A 19662-nucleotide genomic window follows, 5' to 3' on the forward strand; every position below is an offset into this window, starting at 1 on the left:
TCGATGGAGATGGATGGCAGGGGATCCGGCAGGTTGGGTCGCTATCTCTCTTGCAGCGTGCGGGGGTGGTTCGATGCGCGTCGGGGAAGAAAAGGGAACGGCGTCGACGTGGACGGACCAAATTTTGGGCCGGTCGGCTGGCGCCTAGCAAGCACTGGCTTAAAAAAAGAGAGGAAAGTATAATGTAATCCAGTTTGGTACACGAACACTAACCGTAAGTCCCCCTCCCCCCCCCCCCCCCCCCCCCCCCCCTCTCCTTTCCTTGCATTGCTCTTTTCATCTCTTCACGCACGCTGCCGACCTCTTTGGCCCCAGATTCGACCTCTTTTTCGCAGCTAATTAAGCCTCCCTCCAGAAAGGGATTCTTCTTCTTCTCAATTTAGTTTAGTCTCTGCTTCTCTTGACGGCTTTAATTTAATTTAAGGGATTTGCGCTCATATAGTATTACCAACCGCTCCAGTCTCAAATTTACTTGTCATTCACTCTTTCTTACCTACTTAGGTTCAAAACAACCCATGGTCATCACATTAGCTTAGCTGCAGCTTGTGTTGGGGATTTAATCTTGTTTCTTTCTTTCTTTCTTTCTTTCTTTCTTTCTTTCTTCACCTAAACACTTGTGTTGTGTTGGGGATTCCTCGAGAGATGGGAATGCATCAGCCCGATGCCTCCGACAATCTACAAGCCTTCCTGACCATGTTGGTGCTCTTCTTCTGTTGTTTACCTAGGAAGATAGGATGCTCTCTGCTAGTCTCTTCTGTTATTTCTCCATTAGTTTTTTCACTAAAGATTAATTAATGCTAGACATGATGCCTTATATCATGCACACAACAGGTTGACGGAATCGACAGCCTGATAGCTAAGCTCACGAGCCTCCTGACCAAGCTCCAGGTCCGCTCGTCAATTCATTCATCATCTCCCATTCTAGCTAGCTAGTTTCCTTATTTCTGCCTCTGCTTCTTATATAGTATAGTATGTTGATTCTCATAGTAATGATGCAAGTTTCATGGTGTGCCTTTAATTTGCTTGCAGTCTGCCAACGAGGAATCAAAAGCAGTCACAAAAGCAAGCGCCATGAAAGGTGACAACAAAACTCGCTCGTGTGCTTTACTTAGCACAACACCAAAACCTCATCATCTTAGACAGAGTTGAAAATCCCGCTCTACTTGTAATCACGCACAACATGCATTTTTGTAGCAATCAAGCAGCGAATGGAGAAAGACATTGACCAAGTCGGCAAAATTGCTCGTATGGCGAAAACAAAAGTTGATGAACTGGACAAAGATGTATGTTTTCACCTGACCTTGCTCGTCTCTCTCTGTTATTCTTCTTTGATTCCTAGCTGTATCTGCATCTGCATCTGCATGTGCACAAATTAAAAGATGGACATGCTGCTTATGGCTTGCTGTTGCAGAACTTATCTAACAGGAAGAAACCTGGATGCGAGGAGGACTCTGCGGTTGATCGATCAAGGGAACAGACTACTGGGTAAATTCCATTTACTGTCAATTTGTCTCTCTTGCCTGCATGAATTAGTCCTTGTTCACTGTGCTCGCTGATTTCTCTCTACAGAGCAGTGAAAAAGAAACTGAAGAAACGGATGGACGATTTTCAGGTATTGTTTTCCTCTAACTTGAATGTCCAAATTGACTACATGTATGTGATGATCTTCCTCTTCTGTCTGTGAATGAATAAATGTTCCCTCTAATGCCTAATAGAGTAGTACTATGTATATACAAACAAAAAAGTTAAAACTAGTCCATATTGTAAGTTTTGCAGAAGCGTCTTACCTCCCATAGGAGGCCGCGTGGTCTTTATTAATAGAGCGGGGCTTATCCCGGATATGCATACAGGAGTTTGTTACAATCGTGGCTTGCAAGCAAAGAAAGAAAGTAAAGATAAATACAGAATATGCTAACAACTCCTATCTATCTTGCTGCTCAAGCTAACTTTCAATATCTTCATCTGACGCATATCTCCGGAACTCTTCAAACGCTAACAGCCTCCCTTAATCACAACTTTATTAAGTTGAGATTACGTTTGAATTCTTCCAACATTTTCACAGGGAGAGCTTTAGTGAAACCATCTGCAACTTGATCTTTTGAATGCACAAATCGAATATCTAATAATTTGTTTGCAACTCTTTCTCTGACAAAATGAAAGTCAATTTCGATGTGCTTTGTCCTAGCATGAAAAACTGGATTAGCTGATAAATAGGTAGCACCTAGATTATCACACCACAAACAAGGAGTCTGTCTTTGATCCACTCCAAGTTCAGTGAGCAAAGACTGAACCCAAATAATTTCAGCTGTTGCATTTGCTAGAGCTTTGTATTCTGCTTCAGTGCTTGACCTTGATACTGTGGCTTGTTTCTTTGCACACCATGAAATGAGATTGGGTCCAAAGAACACAGCAAAGCCACCAGTGGATCTTCTGTCATCAAGACAACCTGCCCAATCTGCATCAGAAAAGGCACTCACCAAAGTGGAGGATGATCGTGTAAAAGTCAGTCCAACACTCTGTGTGTTTTTAACATATCTGAGTATGCGCTTTGCTGCTGTCCAATGTACGGTGGTAGGTGCATGAAGATACTGACATATTTTATTTACTGAGAAAGCAATATCAGGTCTAGTAAGAGTCAAATACTGAAGAGCACCTACTATACTTCTGTACCTTGTACTGTCCTCACTTCCCAATGGGTCTCCATCATGAGCAGATATTTTTTCAGTGTTGGAGAGAGGTGTAGGTGCTGATTTACAAGTTTGCAATCCAACTCGAGTCAAAAGATCAGATGCATATTTTTCTTGTGTCAAGACTATACCATCTCTAGTTTTCTTCACTTCAATTCCTAGAAAGAAGTGCAAATCTCCCAGATCCTTGAGTGCAAAGCTTTTGCTTAGGTCCTTTAACAGTGCTGCAATTGCTTCATTTGAAGAACTGGTGACAATTATATCATCAACATATACAAGCATATATATTGTCAATCCAGACTTATGATAAATAAACAGAGATGTGTCAGACTTGGAAGCCACAAACCCCAAGTCTTGCAACCTTGAGCATAAACGAGAGTACCATGCCCTTGGGGCTTGCTTTAATCCATAGATGGCCTTGTCAAGCCTGCAAACATGAAATGGTGCACTTGGATTTTCAAAGCCTGGGGGTTGCCTCATATAAACCTCCTCTTCCAGAACACCATGAAGAAACGCGTTCTGTACGTCTAGTTGTCGAAGACTCCATCCCCTGGAAACAGCAATAGCCAAAACAAGACGGATAGTAGCAGCTTTAACTACTGGGCTAAAGGTGTCCTCGTAGACTATTCCGTATCGCTGTTTAAATCCCTTGGCAACTAGTCTAGCTTTGTAACGATCTATAGTACCATCAGCTTTTCTTTTTATCCTATAGACCCACTTACAATCAATCAAATTTTTGCCTTCTTGTTTAGGTACTAAGTGCCACGTTTTATTTTTTTTTGAGTGCACTATATTCTTCTTCCATAGCTCTTTTCCACTTAGCATCTTCCAGTGCTTTTTCTACCGTGTCAGGTTCATTTGTACTGCTCAGCATGCTGTATTTAACCATACCTTTATAGTTGACCGGCTGTACTTTACCACTTTGAAGTCGTGTAACAGGGCGTGTTGTTGTTGTAGGCTGAAGGTGAGCTGCAGCGTTGCGTGATGCAGGAGATCCAGCAGCCTGCGCAATGGATCTGAACTGCACCGCACCAGAGGACCCTCGAGGAGACAGCGACTCGCTGTCGCTTGCTGATTGGCTGCTGTGGCCATGCAACCCACGTGAACCAGCCTCTGGATCTGAGACGGCCGGGTCAACTGCTGTTGCTGTGCCTCCTGATGGAGACTTGTCGCCAGACGAGCCGCTCGGGTCGGCTCCGGAATTTTTCACGCCAGGTTCCGAGGCCGGACGGGCTGATGCAGTTGGCAGAGCCGACGCAGATGGATCTGTCCTGGGTCGAACTCCGCGCCTGACGTACGTGCGCAGGGGAGGCGCAGGTGGATCCTCCTGAGATCGCTCGCCATGGGATCGCTCGCCATGCAAAGGGGTATCTCCCTCAAGTCCCGTGCAGTTTGGCTCTTGCTGTACATGCAATACGGGAGGTGTTCGACTGCCATTTTTTTCTGTGATTCCATCATCATTTTGTCCTGTATTTTCTGCAACATGCTCAGTAGACACGGGGTTAAAAGTATGAGGATTAACAACATTTGAATCATCGCAGTCATTATGCCCCCCATGATCAAATGGTGATGTGGGATGAAGATGCTCCGGAAGGAGCAAAATTTCTTGACGAAGACGAGCACCGGCATTAGAATGAAGTGATGCAAAGGGAAACACTGTTTCATCAAACACAACATCACGGGAAATATAGACACGACCGGTTTCCACATCTAAGCATTTGACCCCTTTATGAAGCGCACTATAGCCAAGGAAAACACATTGTTTGGATCGAAATGAAAGTTTTCGAGAGTTGTATGGTCGAAGGTTAGGCCAACATGCACATCCAAACACACGAAGGGAATTGTAGTCTGGCTTGGTATTGGTGAGGCGTTCTAAAGGTGTTTGAAAGTTGATGACCTTGCTAGGCAACATGTTGATAAGATGTGTGGCTGTTAAGAAGGCCTCATCCCAAAATTTAAGAGGCATGGAAGCATTAGCAAGGAGAGCAAGACCAACTTCAACAATATGGCGGTGTTTTCTTTCGGCCGAACCGTTTTGTTGATGTGCGTGGGGACATGAGACATGATGGGAAATGCCAATTTTCTGAAAGAATGGGTTTAATTTTTCGTATTCACCACCCCAATCAAATTGGACGGCAATAATTTTTCTGTCAAACTTTCGTTCTACGAGTGCTTGGAAATTATGGAAGACTTCAAAGACATCAGATTTTTTCTTAATGAGGTAGATCCATGTAAATTTACTGAAGTCATCAATAAAACTTACATAATAAAAATGTCTACCAACAGATTCAGGAGCTTTCCCCCATACATCGGAAAAAACAAGTTGTAGTGGAGCAGTGGATACACTAGTTGACACAGGATATGGTAATTGGTGACTCTTTGCTCTTTGGCATGAATCACACACTGACTCTGGCTCACTATGATAGGCGAGCTTATTATTCCTAAGCACTCGAAGAACAATGGAAAAAGAAGGATGACCAAGCCGGCTATGCCATCGAGTAGACGACAATTTTTCCGCACCAAAAGCTTGCTTATTTGATGTCCTAGCGTATGGAATCAAGGGGTAAAGACCTCCTTCACATCTGCCTTGGTATATTATTCTCCTCGTGACCTGGTCCTTGATCAAAAAGAATGTTGGCCAAAATTCAATATAAGCATGATTGTCAATGGTAAGGCGATGAACAGATAGAAGATTTTTGGAGGCACTAGGAACATGTAAGATTTTTCGAAGACGAATTTTATGTGATGGGGTTTTAATGACTGAATGACCAACATGTGCAATTCTCATACCTGTACCTCCGGCAGTGTGTACTTGTTCCTGTCCACGATACTTGTCGTGGTACGTCAGCCTCTCTAGCTCGCTGGTGATGTGGTCGGTGGCTCCACTATCAGCATACCAGTTGGTGTCGATCCCGTAGGAGTTGGTGTTGGCGGAGCCAGCCATGTGTTCGCCTTGTTGATGGTTGTCGTCATCTTCGTAACGCCACCAACACTCGCTGGCAATGTGCTTGCCATACTTCTTGCAGATTTGACATTGTTGGATTCTCTGATCCTCACCATTGGTGCCTTGGGTGCCGCCTCCATTGCCGCGTGCAGCACCTTGGCCACCACGTGCAGCACCTTGGCCTCCCTGCCGCTGACCACCCCTAGGGTTGTTGTAGAAGGGGCGTCCACCGCGACCTTGGCCGCCTCGGCCTCCATTGCCTCGACCGCGAGGCATGCCTCGCCCGCGTGAAGGATGGCCACCGTGCCCGCGTGCTGCTGCGTTTGCGGACGACCGGAAGCCGTTCGAGCCTGCTCCTTGAAGACGCTCGAGCCGCTGGTCGAAGTTGGACAGTTGTCCAAAGAGTTCATCGGGAGTAATGGGCTCCGTCCTGTTATCCAGTGCCGACACAAGAGGGTTGTACTCCATGTCAAGGCCTGATGTGATGAACGAGACGAGTTCATCATCAGTCACCGGTTTTCCCGCCATAGCGAGTTCATCGGCATAGGAGCGCATGCGGATGAAGAAGGCTGCTGCAGTTTGGCTCCCCTTCTGGGCGTTGACGAGGGAGCTTCTTAGGTTGTTGATGCGAGCTCGTGAAGCAGAGGCGAACATGTTGCCAAGCGCCTTCCACACCTCCTGTGCAGATTCGAGCGCGGCAACAGGGATCAGCGCCTCCTTGCTTAGCGAGTTCAGGAGATAGCCCAGCACGACCTGGTCCTGGGACAGCCAGATCGCATATGCAGGGTTGGGGACGGCCACCTCCTTTCCTTCTTTGTCGGTGGAGACGAGCTTCTCATCTGGCTTGGCGATGGATCCATCAAGGTAGCCAAAGTACCCAGCGCCCCTAATCTGTGGCAGCACCTGTGCATGCCAGAGGATGAAATTGTCCCGAGTTAATTTCTCGGTGACTTGGGTGTTGAGGCTGGGTGCGGTGGTGGAGCTGGATGATGCCATGGGGACGAAGGGGGAGGTCGATCTAGACTAGATGGAAGAGGATGCTCTGATTACCATGTAAGTTTTGCAGAAGCGTCTTACCTCCCATAGGAGGCCGCGTGGTCTTTATTAATAGAGCGGGGCTTATCCCGGATATGCATACAGGAGTTTGTTACAATCGTGGCTTGCAAGCAAAGAAAGAAAGTAAAGATAAATACAGAATATGCTAACAACTCCTATCTATCTTGCTGCTCAAGCTAACTTTCAATATCTTCATCTGACGCATATCTCCGGAACTCTTCAAACGCTAACACATATTTCTACTTACTACTACTTGGGCTATTTGATTTGATATGCCCTCATATATAGAGCAGCAGCAGGGAGAAACTACTCTGCTTTCCCATGTCTATGACCCATCCAGGTTAGAATCCAGCTATATGAATTCTCAACATCTAGCTCTTCACAAGCGGTGCAAGCGGCTTCGTTGATGCTTATATGTTCTAAAAAGTAAAAAAAAGAAACATACTACTGAACTATATTTTTTGCAAATTGTCCTCCTTTCAACTTGCAGCAGTAACTTTACAAGAATGTTTATTAGCCATTATGGTAGATTATTGATACTATGCAATCAGCCTGATGTCTCTCAAGATGGAATAATATAATGCAATCTTGCAACTATGTGAGTGATATGGCGTTGTTACCCCCCTGATGCAGGTGTTGAGAGAATCAATCCGGCAGGAGTACCGGGAAGTCGTTGAAAGAAGGGTATTCACTGTAACTGGTAATCGCCCTGATGAAGAGGTATAGTTGTAACTTTTTTTTTCTATGGTTAAATTTGTGCTTTTTTCTTTCTATCCCTTCATCTTACAGTGTGTTACCCTCTGATGTTACTTTGGAACCTGCAGACAATTGACGATTTAATCGAGACAGGGAGAAGCGAGCAGATTTTCAAAGATGCGGTTCAGCAGCAGGGGAGAGGCCAGGTAGGTATATGAGGTCATGATTTGGACACTTGTGAAATCTCATGAGGATAATTTCCCAAGCATGAGTCTTGCAGGTATTGGAGACTGTTGCTGAGATACAGGAGCGGCATGATGCTGTAAGAGATCTAGAGAGGAAGCTTCTGGAGTTGCAGCAGGTTATACTATTTTCATTTGCATAATAAGCTCTTGTACAAAAAAAAATTATAGTAGTTGACACCCACCATGCATAACCTGGATATGTGAATAGAGACATATGATGCTTATATGTGAATAGATATTCCTGGATATGGCGGTGTTGGTTGAGGCTCAAGGAGACATGCTCAACCACATAGAGACACATGTAAGAGTAAGACGACCAAGACTTGTGAAATCAGTTTATATTTTCTTTCTAAATAGACCTAAACCGATTTCATAAATAAAGCAAGCAAAGCTAACCACCATTTTGTTTGTTTGTTGCAAGGTTTCAAATGCTACCAACCACATACAGCAAGGCGTGGGTGCTCTCCAGAAGGCAAAGGCGCTTCAGAAGAACTCGAGAAAGTGGATGTGCTACGCCATCATCCTTCTGCTGGTGGTAGTGGCTATCGTCGTGCTCGGGGTGATCCAGCCATGGAAGAAGAAGTAACCCTTGAGCCACGACCTGCCAACATCTCGGCGCGGCGGCATATATACATATATTCTGTGTTTTTTTTCTATGTGTGCATTTTGTCTCTGTAGTTCAGTGACCGAGTGATTCACACTCTTGTATCTATGGCTGCTGTACTGTACGGCTGGCTATGTTCACCCAACCCAACCAAGCCCATATTGTTTGCACAATATCTCTACTCCTATAAAAGACTCAGTTGGTAATGATTGTGTGCCTGTCATCCATCATTTCTGACCATCAGATCTGCATCTAACAACTGTGATGTAAAAGCTGTGGCATTTTTTGCAGCAAGACCCCACTTCTGTGCTCCAATTTGCAGAAGCCCCTTAGTATCTTGAAACCAACCACATCCCTCCCCCACCTCATCAAAAAAGCCACAAGGAATATATTTTAAGTGAAACCTAATACGAGTATATTTTAAGTGATATATATATATATATATATATATATATATATATATATATATATACCAAAATTAGATTGTTTTTCTTTCAAGTTTGTGAACATGTATTATTCTACTTTGGATCCGTTGCAACGCACGGGCACATTGCTAGTCATACAGTATACTGGAGGCTATTCCTTTTTTTTGTTTGTTTTTTTTTTTGACAAGTTGAGATTGCTGCTATTGGTTTGTGTTTGGTTGGTGTGCTCCCAACTATTTTTATTTTTAGCGGTGAAATCACAGAAATGTTTGTGCATCCATCCTAGCTTGTTCCTGAATCGGTTTACTGCGGTTATGTTGTGCACCATGTTGTATATAAGAATGTTGTTGCTGTTTGCTGCTTGTTCTTGTAGTGCACTATATATGACCTCATTCGTTGATCGATACTCTGTTCTTGGTAGTCCTAGCTTGTTTTTTTTTTATCGATACTCTGTTCTTGTACAACAGAGCCAGCAGTAACAGTAACAGGGACAGGGGAAGGAAGAAATACTGCAGCTTCACTTACCCAGACTGCCCACAAAAACGCTGAAACATACAAACACCTTTTTTGGTCGAAACAGCCTATTATGAATTTTGGTTGAAACACATCGAGCCTAAATTTGCAGGATGCAAATAAAATAAAATCATGCAATATTCTAATGTTTTTTTTACGGAACTGTACATAGCACTCAACTATAATTGTGTGGATTCAAGCAAAAATGCCCACCCCTGTATTTACCAAAACATACAAACTATTGTTTCACTAGACAAGAATCAGCCAGCCAATGAAGTTCCAAGAATAAGCCGAAAGTTGCATAGTACATGTGGAATGACAGTAGAATGAATGAATTATCACAATATGGCATGGCATGCAGACGGCTGCGAGTTTACAAAACAATACTCAAATGACAACACTCCTCCAATGAAGTTTTTTTTTTCGAAACGGAGGCAAATGATTTGCCTCATCCATTAATTAAGCAGAAGAGAATTGCCCAGTTAATCAACGGAAAACCGGGCGAAAACCGTCACAAACCGCTGAGCGGCACACCAAGATATCCCACGCACACCTTTACAAAGAGTGTCTTGTCAAGCTAGCACACAAGCGTCATCGTCATCACTTCTTCCCAAACAGGCGTCATCGCCATCCCTAATCCCCGAGCAAGCGACTCTGACTTCTCCGGGGACGAACGTCGAACCAACACTCACCGCAGAGGCTGAGTAGGAAAACATGAAGATCCATGCCAGAACTCAACCACCCGCATCGAGGGCTACGCAGCTCCGACTCTGAAGCAAAGATCCAAAGGAGAACTATGCAAGACTGGCGTCGTGGAAGACCACCGAACGGACCACGTGCTGCCTGTCATCGTTGCCACAGGGGCCCCGCTGCCGCAGCTCCGACTTCACCACAACAACCAAACCGAGGTAATCCCAGGAACACGCCGAAGAAGAGCCGACTACCACTGCAATGTCTCCGACTTCGCTTGCCCTATCGTCGTTGCCACAGAAGCCTCGACGCCACACCAACGCATACCACCAACCTCCCAACACACCAGCTGGTCCCTCTGACCGGATTGAACTTCAAAATCGATGCCCTCGAGAGGGAAACGACGCCAACACGCCGCCAACGACTGACCCTCCGGGTCTGGGGTTTCCCCCGAAGTTGTCCCTCGCAGAGGAAGAGAGAGCATTCTGTCGACGCCTTCAAAAAGGTTACGGCGTCCACAGACGCCACCGTCACAGGCTCCGGCCATGGCCAGAGACGGGTTTTCACCCAGCCCTCGTAATCCTCCGGTCGACAGCCAATCCGGCAGCCCACCTTCCCTCGCTGCATCTCCATCAGCAGCCAAACTCCATCAGCAGGCACCAGAACCATCAGCGGCCGAACGGACCCATGATCGTCGGATGCAGCGAGCCACCATTCCATGCCGAGCACCATGCCGGGAAGGAACAGATGAGCACTGCCCGAGGCCAGAAACCACAACGGTTCCGAGCCACAGCCAAACATCAGGGGCACCGTCGAGCACCATGCACGCCGAGCACCCGCAGGGACCAGATCTGTCGCGTCCGCTGCACGCCGCCTCGGACCCTTTGCTGGCTGCCGGCGGCGGCGAGGAGGGAGACAGACGGAGGGGCCGGCTGCCGGAGGGAGCCTGGGTCGCCGCCCGTGTCGCTCGCTAGATTGGAGAGTTCCTCCTTGCTGATGTGTGTCGCGAACCCTCCAATGAAGTTCCAAGAATAAGCCAAAAGTTTCAGACACTTGGTGGAGTAGACAAGAATCAGCCGAGAACAATTTATAATATATAATACACTATAAGAGTTTTCGCATGTCCATATTACTCTCCATATTGTGTATCTGGCCTGGTTTTGCATCCACACAAAGACACACAGAAACTGAGATATTATTGTGTACTCCCTCCGTAAACTAATATAAGAGCGTTTAGAATACTAATATAAGAGCGTTTAGAATACTACTTTAGTATTCTAAACGCTCTTATATTAATTTACGGAGGGAGTATATTTTGTACACCTCCATATATAGTGAGTGTTCCAGAACATGCAATTGCAAGCAGATAGGGTAAGGTGATGATGAATCATATATATCCTCTGGTTTCTGTAAACTAAACCTGGCTGGCTGTAATTAATACCCAGGCTAGGTTTTGACTGACATTTGTTCATAAACTGGAATGAATTAATACTCCCTACACAGCAAGGAAATATGTGTTCATAAACCTGGTACAGGGCACAGCTACAACAACACTGAAATTTGCAGAATCTTCAAGCTCTGACTTTCCTCTGCGATGAACCCATGAGAAGGCTCCTAGTCCTAGGTACTGGACCAAGAGTTCACACTATCACTGTCATGGTAACCAGAATTCTTGGTCAACTGTTTTGTTATCCAGATTCGTTCCCTTAATTCCAGGATCATAATTAAGATGACTTTCTAGAAACATCAACATTCTTCTTCTTCTTCTTTAGAATAGCTAGCTAGCTAGCTAGAATAAGGAGGCAGAAAGGAACGATGTACGACACACCTAATACACAGAGAAACATATACATACATGAGGATAAAACCATTAGATAGGGAACTTCCATACTGACCAGATCAATTTGCGCCTACACACCAAGGAATTTACAGACCAACCACTGCACCAAGCGACAGTTTGCCCAGCAAATACGCAAATTATACAGTAGATGACAAGACAAAAGCAATCTCTCTAGAGGATCCCACATATGCATAAGACCGTCACTTCAGATCTAACAAGTTACATGTACGGCATAGAAAGTATTATTTCCGGTGGTTCGAAGCAAGCTTTGCAATGAGCTCCTTCAAAACCGAGGGGTAGGTCTCAAAGACATGATCCCAGCCATTAGATGCCATTAGTGTTTGCAGATATGAGGGGGACTGGACTTGGATAAACTTGAAGCACGCCTGTTTCAATCCATGGCAGTGGTGCTGCTCGGCTAGAGCAAGAGTGGACATGACCTCTGCTGCTGCTTCCTCCTCCTCTTCTTGTCCGTTGTCCTCCTCCATAAAAGGGAATGAGTCTGTGTACATAAAGGTAAGCAAAGCCCTGAACACGCTTGCTTCCATGTCTTTGATGTGTATGACACCGGTGTTATCAGTGCCTTCCTTCATGGGGCCAAAGAGTTATGACATGAAGACCTTGGATCGGGCTGCGAGCACACACCGGTGTGCAGCCAACGTGTCTCCGCCGACCTCGAATTTCACATCAGCGCCCACCTCAGTTTGAAGGAGATGTTCAAAGTGCTGGCACATGTGAGGCAGGAGTTGGTCCTTGGTGTTGGGATTGCAGGAGGAAGAGGAGGAGACCATGATGTCGCACCGGATGGTGAAAGAATCGTCCTTTAGATTCACCGATGATTGTTCAAGGGCTTGTCTTGTGATGAACATGTGTCTGGCCCGAGAAAAATCATGGAAGCTGCATGTCTCAGCTTGAGCAATGTAGACTGGATTCTGCATCTCAACCTGGTCTATGAAACTGAAAACGACCTTGGCCTCCACCACATGCTGCTTCTTCTTCTTCTTGTTGGCATCGTCTCTTTGGAGACAGGAAAGCTCGAGAGAAATGAAGTCGGCACAGTCCGAGTCTTGGGCGTTGGAGAAATGCATCTAAAAATATCATTATTATATTATATTATAATTTTAGTTTTGAAACTACTCACAATTATTCAGAAGCATTATTCAAGGAAGCTGTTAATAATAAGAAGAAAGAAATCACGGAATCAGTCCATTGGGAGCATGCACCAGCGTATTGTTCTCGGATGCATTATTCACGTACGTAAACAGTTGAGTATTAACTACCATCAGACCCGCACGATAGGTTTGGACGATTAGGATGATTTTATTTAATCCTACGGCCATTTACTGGTCTGATAGGAAGCATATATCTGTAATCTGATCCCTAGTACTTTCCTTTTTTAGAATAAGGCTAGATATGGTGTGCCGTGTACGTAACAATTACTAAACAATAAAACGGAGCTACCTAGGAGCCTCCACAACAATTTAGGGCCCTTAAGGCCCAAGAGGTCCAGCTGGACATGCATAGCAGCGGGAGCTGGTTCCTATGTGTATGTCCCGGTTCTATTCCATGTTCCTCGGCACCTAGCTGCCGCGTCCTGGCAGCGAGCTTCTACTGCACGTGTGCCTTGGTGGTGCCCTCTACCCTTCCTGCGCTGGTTCTCTAGCCTGAAGCCTCAAGAGCGCTCAGATCTATTCCCTGCTGGCTGCTGCAGCTGATTCTTGTGCTGTTTTCCATTCGCCTCCTATTATGGCAATTTAGCTTCCTTGTTCATCTCTCAATTTAGTTTTTTTTTTTCAGAATAAGGCTTAGATGTACGTAACAATTAAGTGGTAAAGTAGGAAGGCATACCAATGCACAGGAGCTCACAACCGCTAGGACCTGAGGGTCATTGGTAAATAGCTTTGCTATACTGCCAAATGAGATCACTGGTAGAAAAAGGGCCTATAGTCCCGGTTCGTAAGGGCCTTTAGTCCCGGTTCCAGAACCGGGATTAAAGTGTCGGTACTAATACCTCCTCCCTTTACTCCCGGTTCAATCCAGAACCGGGACTAAAGGCCCTCCACGTGGGCAGTGCGCAGAGCCCAGTCAGGAGACCCTTTGGTCCCGGTTGGTGGCACCAACCGGAACCAATAGGCATCCACGCGTCAGCACTTCTGTGGCTGGGGTTTTTGTTTTTTTTTTTTGAAAGGGGGGTTGGGGGTTGGGGGTTTTGGGGGGTTAATTTAGGTGTTTCATATATTGTGTTAGCTAGTTATAATTAATAGAGAGAAGTGTCCTCTGTTATGTCCGTGCTTGGTCGACGCTACGTACTATACATACGTATATAGAGAGGACTAGACACGCTAGCTAGCTAGTAAGCAAACGAAGGAAACAGAAGATCGTGATGAACATATATGCATATATATAGAGAGAAGTGATATCGACCACCTCTCCTTCTCCGAGAGATTGGTCGAACAACAAGTTCTCGTATATCTATCTGACACTACCGGCTACATATATACAATAATTATCTCTTACAAATATAATCATACAGACTCAGGGTCCACATAAAATTCTCCGTCTTCAGGGATCACGTGGTCAAGAAAGAATGCCGCCAATTCCTCTTGAATTCCTCGCATGCGAGCTGGTGCTAGGAGTTCATCCCGCTTCCGAAACATCTAATTTAAAGAAGGGGGTCAATACATATATATATATATATGAATGAATGAAACTCAACACAAATGATGGTAATAAAATAAAATTGTGAATGTTGTTATTTACGTACTTCATATTGTTCGTCAGTGTAGCCCCGCTCACAGGTCGTGTGGCGGATGGACTCGCAAACATAGTATCCACAGAAATCATTCCCTTGTTCCTGCCACAACCACTTTACAAGAAATAGAGGTTAATCAAACTGATAAGCAAGAACGCCAAATGGTATTGATGAAACTAGCGCTTGAATGACTAGTAGATGCGCTTAAAATGCTACTATAGCTAGTACTTACTTTCAGGTGTCTAAATTGCAGCTCCTTCGGCAGCCCCGGAGCTTTTCTGGTGAATTTTCTCCAAACCCTGCCGGACAAAGAAAACAATTACTTGATATATCAGGAAATGAACAAAGTTGCTGATATGGTGGATAATGATCGATTTAACTTACTTCTCGAGTATTTGAGTCATGTCTGCATAGTCCTTGGGATCTTTTCGTCTTGAGTCTAAGACGGTTACTAGTCCCTGCTCAAACTTAATATGTAGGAGAATATAGTGGAAACTGCACACGCATGCATAACTCATCAATTACATTACTATAACCTTGACTAATATATAAGGGAAACCGAATACGCACAAGATAGTAACACTCACTTGAAGTTGTAAGGAAAGAGTATTATATCTTTGTTTTGATTTATTATCAACGATTCTAGCATGCTGGCCTCGGTTTCTGTGGCATGAAATTTAACCTGAGTTGCATCTATGAAATATGTGTCAATGAACCCAATATCACCGACTTGTCTTTTCTTCAATTCGACGATCTTCAATCTGCATAATATAGTGAGGATGATTATAAATACATGCAATGAAAGATCTAAGCTATATAGAGAAACTTAATGACAGAAGTAGTACTACTTACAGACAGTAGCAGGCGACCGTTGTTTTATCGAGGGCCAATTGATTGAAAAACTGATAGAACTCCTCAAATGAAACAGGCAACAGATCAATTCCAACGAGGTCATGCTCATTTTTAACTTTCACATACAAAGTACTCCTCCCCCCAGAGTCTCTGCAGATTTTCAAGTACCAATCATGCAATCTTCGCATCATCGTTGATAGAGATCTTTCATCTTTGACGAGAGACTTCCGTACTCGTATCTTTGTATCTGCATCTCCATGGGTTCATAATGTACTTCGTCGGGCAGGTAATCTGCAAGATTGCTATAACCGGGCACCATCCTCGGATCATTATCGACGTTGTGGCTAGGCACCTTGAGCGGGGGGCATGATTGCTTCGCTTGTTCACCGAGCTGGGCAATTTGTTTCCCAGCTCGTCGTTCTTTCAGCCTTTGATCACTGACAGTACTTCCCGACCGCTCCGCTTCGGCAAATTCCTTTCCAATAATGCGGTCATAGTTTCCTTTCGGCGGATCAGACTTCGGTGGTTTTGTCAGGGCAGCCAGAGTGCGCTTCACTTTCACCCGATCTACCTTCTCCTCCAGAGGTGGATGTTTCTTTGCTTTCACCCCTTCAAAGAATTTCTTCACTTCTTCTCGCGCGATCTCGGCATTCTCCTCCTGGGTCCTCTCGTATGGTAACTTCTCTGGAGTCTTCAGAGAAGGACCGAATCTGTATGTCCTCTCGCCTCTGGTTGTACTGCTAGACGCCGACCGAGCAAACATAGCGGTTTTCTTTACTTGCTTAAGAGGCGGAGGAGAAGGACTACGACGCGCCGGAGCAGCTGGAGCGGTGGCAGGTCTCTTCCGCCCTTGCTGACGAGGCGGAGAAGGAGGAGGCTGGCTGCTCGGGCGCGTCGGCGCAGGCGGAGAAGGAGGCGGAGTGCCGCCACGTGCCGGAGAAGGAGCCGGCCGAGGGCCCTGATCGTCACTCGCCGGAGGAGGAGGCGGTGGAGGCGGAGTGCCCTGACTCGCCGGAGGAGGAGGAGGAGGAGGCGGTGGCGTCCAGTTCGGAAGGTTGATGAGCTCATTCCGCCATAGGCATGGAGTCTTCGGAGCAGACCCCAGCCGAGTCTCCCCTTCACCGGTAGGGTGGTCAAGCTGGAGGTCCTCAAATCCCTCCGTTATCTCATCCACCATCACCCTAGCATATCCTTCTGGAATCGGCCGGCAGTGAAAAGTTGCGCCGGGTTCAGTAGGAAAAACAGAGCCAATAGCCGCCTTGACCTTCAAATTCATCCATTGTGTCATAAGGTGGCAATTTTGAGACTCCGTTATAGCATCCACGGGATAGCTGGCAGGAGCCGTCAAGGCATGCTCCGGCTGAAGCAGCTCGGTGGAAGCCACGCTGCTTCTGCGCTGAGATGGCGGGGTAGCTTCGGGGGAGGCTTCGACAGTATGTTTGCTGCGATTTGCTTCTCGTTCCTCTATCGCGTCTACCCTTGCTTGCAGCGCCTGCATTTGGGTCTGCTGCACTTTTTTCCTCCTCTCATGGGATTTGTAACCGCCTGCGTCCGGAAACCCAACCTTCCACGGAATGGAGCCTGGCGTGCCTCGTGTCCGTCCAGGGTGCTCAGGATTCCCGAGGGCCATTGTGAGCTCGTCGTTCTCTCTGTCTGGAAAGAACGTCCCTTCATGCGCTGCTTCGATATATTGCTTAAGCTTACTGACTGGTATGTCCATTTGATCGTTCGTCCAAATGCACTTCCCTGTTACAGGGTTCAGTGTTCCGCCAGCCCCGAAGAACCAAGTCCGGCAACGATCTGGCCAGTTAATTGTCTCTGGTTCGATCCCTTTATGAACCAGATCATTCTCAGTCTTGGACCACTTAGGCCGGGCTACGAGGTAGCCACCTGACCCCGTGCGATGGTGAAGCTTCTTCTTCGCAGCATTTTGCTTGTTTGTCGGCGACATCTTCTTACTCTTTTCCGATGTCTTGTGGGCCACAAATGCGGGCCAGTGATCTTTGATATTCTCATATCTGCCCTTGAATTCTGGTGTCTCATTATTTTCGACAAACTTATTCAGCTCTTTCTTCCACCTCCTGAATAGTTCTGCCATCCTCTTCAGAGCAAAAGACTTGATTAATTTCTCTTTAACTGGGTTCTCTGGATTATCCTCACGCGGTAGGGTGAAATTTGACTTCAGCTCAGTCCAAAGATCATTTTTTTGCATATCATTGACATAAGAGACCTCAGGGTCTTCTGTAGCCGGCTTAAACCATTGCTGGATGCTTATCGGGATCTTGTCCCTAACCAGAACCCCACACTGAGCAACAAATGCGCTCTTTGTCCGGAGGGGTTCAATAGGTTGGCCGTCGGGCGCGATTGCTATGATCTCAAACTTTTCATCCGAGCTCAACTTTTTCTTCGGGCCTCGTCTCTTTACCGAAGTTGTGCTCGAGCTGGAGGGCTAGAAAAAAGAACAAAGACTTAATTAATATGTGTACATACCAAAACAATGAATGCATCAATCAGCTAGTCAGCATAGGCTTAACTAATATATATACCTGGCCGGACTCGGTTCGGTCACCGGAGCCGTCATCACGGTCTCCTTCTTGCACCGGCATTGGGTCACCGGAGCCGTCCTCATGTTCTTCTTCTTGCACCGGCATTAGGTCACCGTAGCCAGCTTGTTCACCCTCTCCATCCAGACCATCGGTTTCGTTGAGAAACAACGAGATGGCATCACTTCCTTCTGCGATTATGTCCCTCAACAACGCTTCTTTTGTTACTTCGTCTAGGGCGGTGTCCATAGTTTCTACAAATATTTACAACATGGCAATTATTATTCAAACATGACAGATGGATATATTAGTGCCAAACGTAGAACTAGCTACCTAATCATAGTAAGCTATCGGGAGCGGGTATATATCGACAACGATGACACTACATCTATGTCCCTCGACGACCCTCGTTCCCGATAAAAAAAAGAGGAAGAAGAAGAAAAATAAGAGGAGAAGAAAGAATAGAGGATAAGATCTCCTCTATTCTTTCTTCTCCTCTTTTTTTTCTTCTTCCTCTTCTTTTTTTATCCTCTTCTTCCTCTCATGTTCGATAGGATCGCCGAGGGGTAGGGAGGTTGCCTAGTGTCAAGGGATTCAACAAAACCATGTCTTCATCATTAGGCGAAAGTAACATGTGCATGATGGTACGAAGCTCTTCAAAGTTGTTCTGGAACGGAGTCCCAGATAGGATAATTCGCTTTTTGGTACAAAGTTCAGCAAGAGCCTTCCGAATATCGCTATTTGGAAGGCCTTTGCTGAATTCGTACCAAAAGGCGGATTATTCTATCCGGGACTCCATTCCAAAACAACTTTGCAGAACTTCGTACCAACATGCCCTGGTTACTTCCGGCTAATGATGAAGGCATGGATTTCTTCAATACTTTGACACTAGGAAACCTCTCTCTACTTCCGGCTAAGAAGAAGAAGAAGAAGAAGAAGAAGAAGAAGAAAGAAGAAAAAGAAGAGGAGAAGAAGAAAGGAATAGTGGAGAAAAGAGAAAATAGAATATATTCTATTTTCTCTTCTTCTCCACTATTCCTTTCTTCTTCTCCTCTTCTTTTTCTTCTTTTTTCTTCTTCTTATTTATTTCTCCTCTTCTTTTCGGTAGAGGAAACCCTAAATAGCTAGCAAGTATCGTGGGTGTGAGATACATGTGGCCTTCGGTGTCGGACACTACATCCACGTCCCACAAGTGACGTGGGCGTCGAAGCCCGCGCCACTTGTGGGATGTGGGTGTAGTGTCCGACACCGACGGTACATGTATCTCACACCGACGATACTTTCTATTTAGGGTTTCTCCTCTACCGCTCCTCGACCTCTCGACAACCCTCGTTCCCGATAAAATAAAGAGGAAGAAGAAGAAGAAAAAAGAAGAAAAGAAAGAATGGAGGAGAAGACTTCCTCTTCTTCCTCTCCTCTTCTTCTCCCTCTTCTTCCCCTTCTTCCTTGCCTCTCTCATGAAGAGAAGAAGAAAGGAATAGAGGAGAAGAAGAGAAAATTAGAATATATATTCTAATTTTCTCTTCTTCTCCTCTATTCCTTTCTTCTTCTCCTCTTCCTTTTCTTCCTCTCCTCGTCTTCTCCTTCTTCTTCTCCTTCTTTCTCTACTTATTTTCCTTTTCCTTATTTTACTTTTTCCTCTCCACTAACATCATCATATATATGAAAAAATGCATATATGAAAAAAAACATCAACATATATATCATCATCATATATATCATCTATCATCTATGAACAAAAATATTCCTAGATACATAAAAAATTTCTACAAATGAAAATAACCTAAAAAAATCATATGATCATCTATGAACAAA

General features: G+C 45.3%; 1 protein-coding gene and 2 pseudogenes across 1 annotated transcript; 1 reads left to right on the forward strand and 2 right to left on the reverse strand.

The window, feature by feature from the left end:
* Positions 1 to 642: 642 nt before the first annotated feature.
* LOC123131489 (syntaxin-132-like) lies at positions 643 to 8214 on the forward strand. The gene is made up of 11 exons (XM_044551156.1): positions 643 to 699; positions 832 to 888; positions 1030 to 1078; positions 1195 to 1283; positions 1412 to 1485; positions 1570 to 1612; positions 7321 to 7407; positions 7512 to 7589; positions 7664 to 7744; positions 7864 to 7929; positions 8050 to 8214. Exons 1-11 carry the CDS (start codon positions 643 to 645, stop codon positions 8212 to 8214), a joined length of 846 nt encoding a protein of 281 aa, XP_044407091.1.
* On the reverse strand, positions 6009 to 6148 carry LOC123132821 (uncharacterized; annotated as a pseudogene).
* A 3728-nt stretch (positions 8215 to 11942) lies between the features above and the next one.
* On the reverse strand, positions 11943 to 12788 carry LOC123129877 (BTB/POZ and MATH domain-containing protein 2-like; annotated as a pseudogene).
* Between the last annotated feature and the right edge of the window lie 6874 nt (positions 12789 to 19662).

This window comes from Triticum aestivum, chromosome 6A, assembly GCF_018294505.1.
Source record: "Triticum aestivum cultivar Chinese Spring chromosome 6A, IWGSC CS RefSeq v2.1, whole genome shotgun sequence".
Taxonomy (NCBI): Eukaryota; Viridiplantae; Streptophyta; class Magnoliopsida; order Poales; family Poaceae; genus Triticum; species Triticum aestivum.

Excerpts from the sequence above, each read along its gene's own strand:
- LOC123131489 (XM_044551156.1), top strand. The coding sequence starts at position 643 with ATGGGAATGCATCAGCCCGATGCCTCCGACAATCTACAAGCCTTCCTG. Across the intron at positions 1,613-7,320 it reads AACGGATGGACGATTTTCAG|GTGTTGAGAGAATCAATCCG; the intron begins GTATTGTTTTCC and ends CCCCTGATGCAG. Across the intron at positions 7,930-8,049 it reads TCAACCACATAGAGACACAT|GTTTCAAATGCTACCAACCA; the intron begins GTAAGAGTAAGA and ends GTTTGTTGCAAG.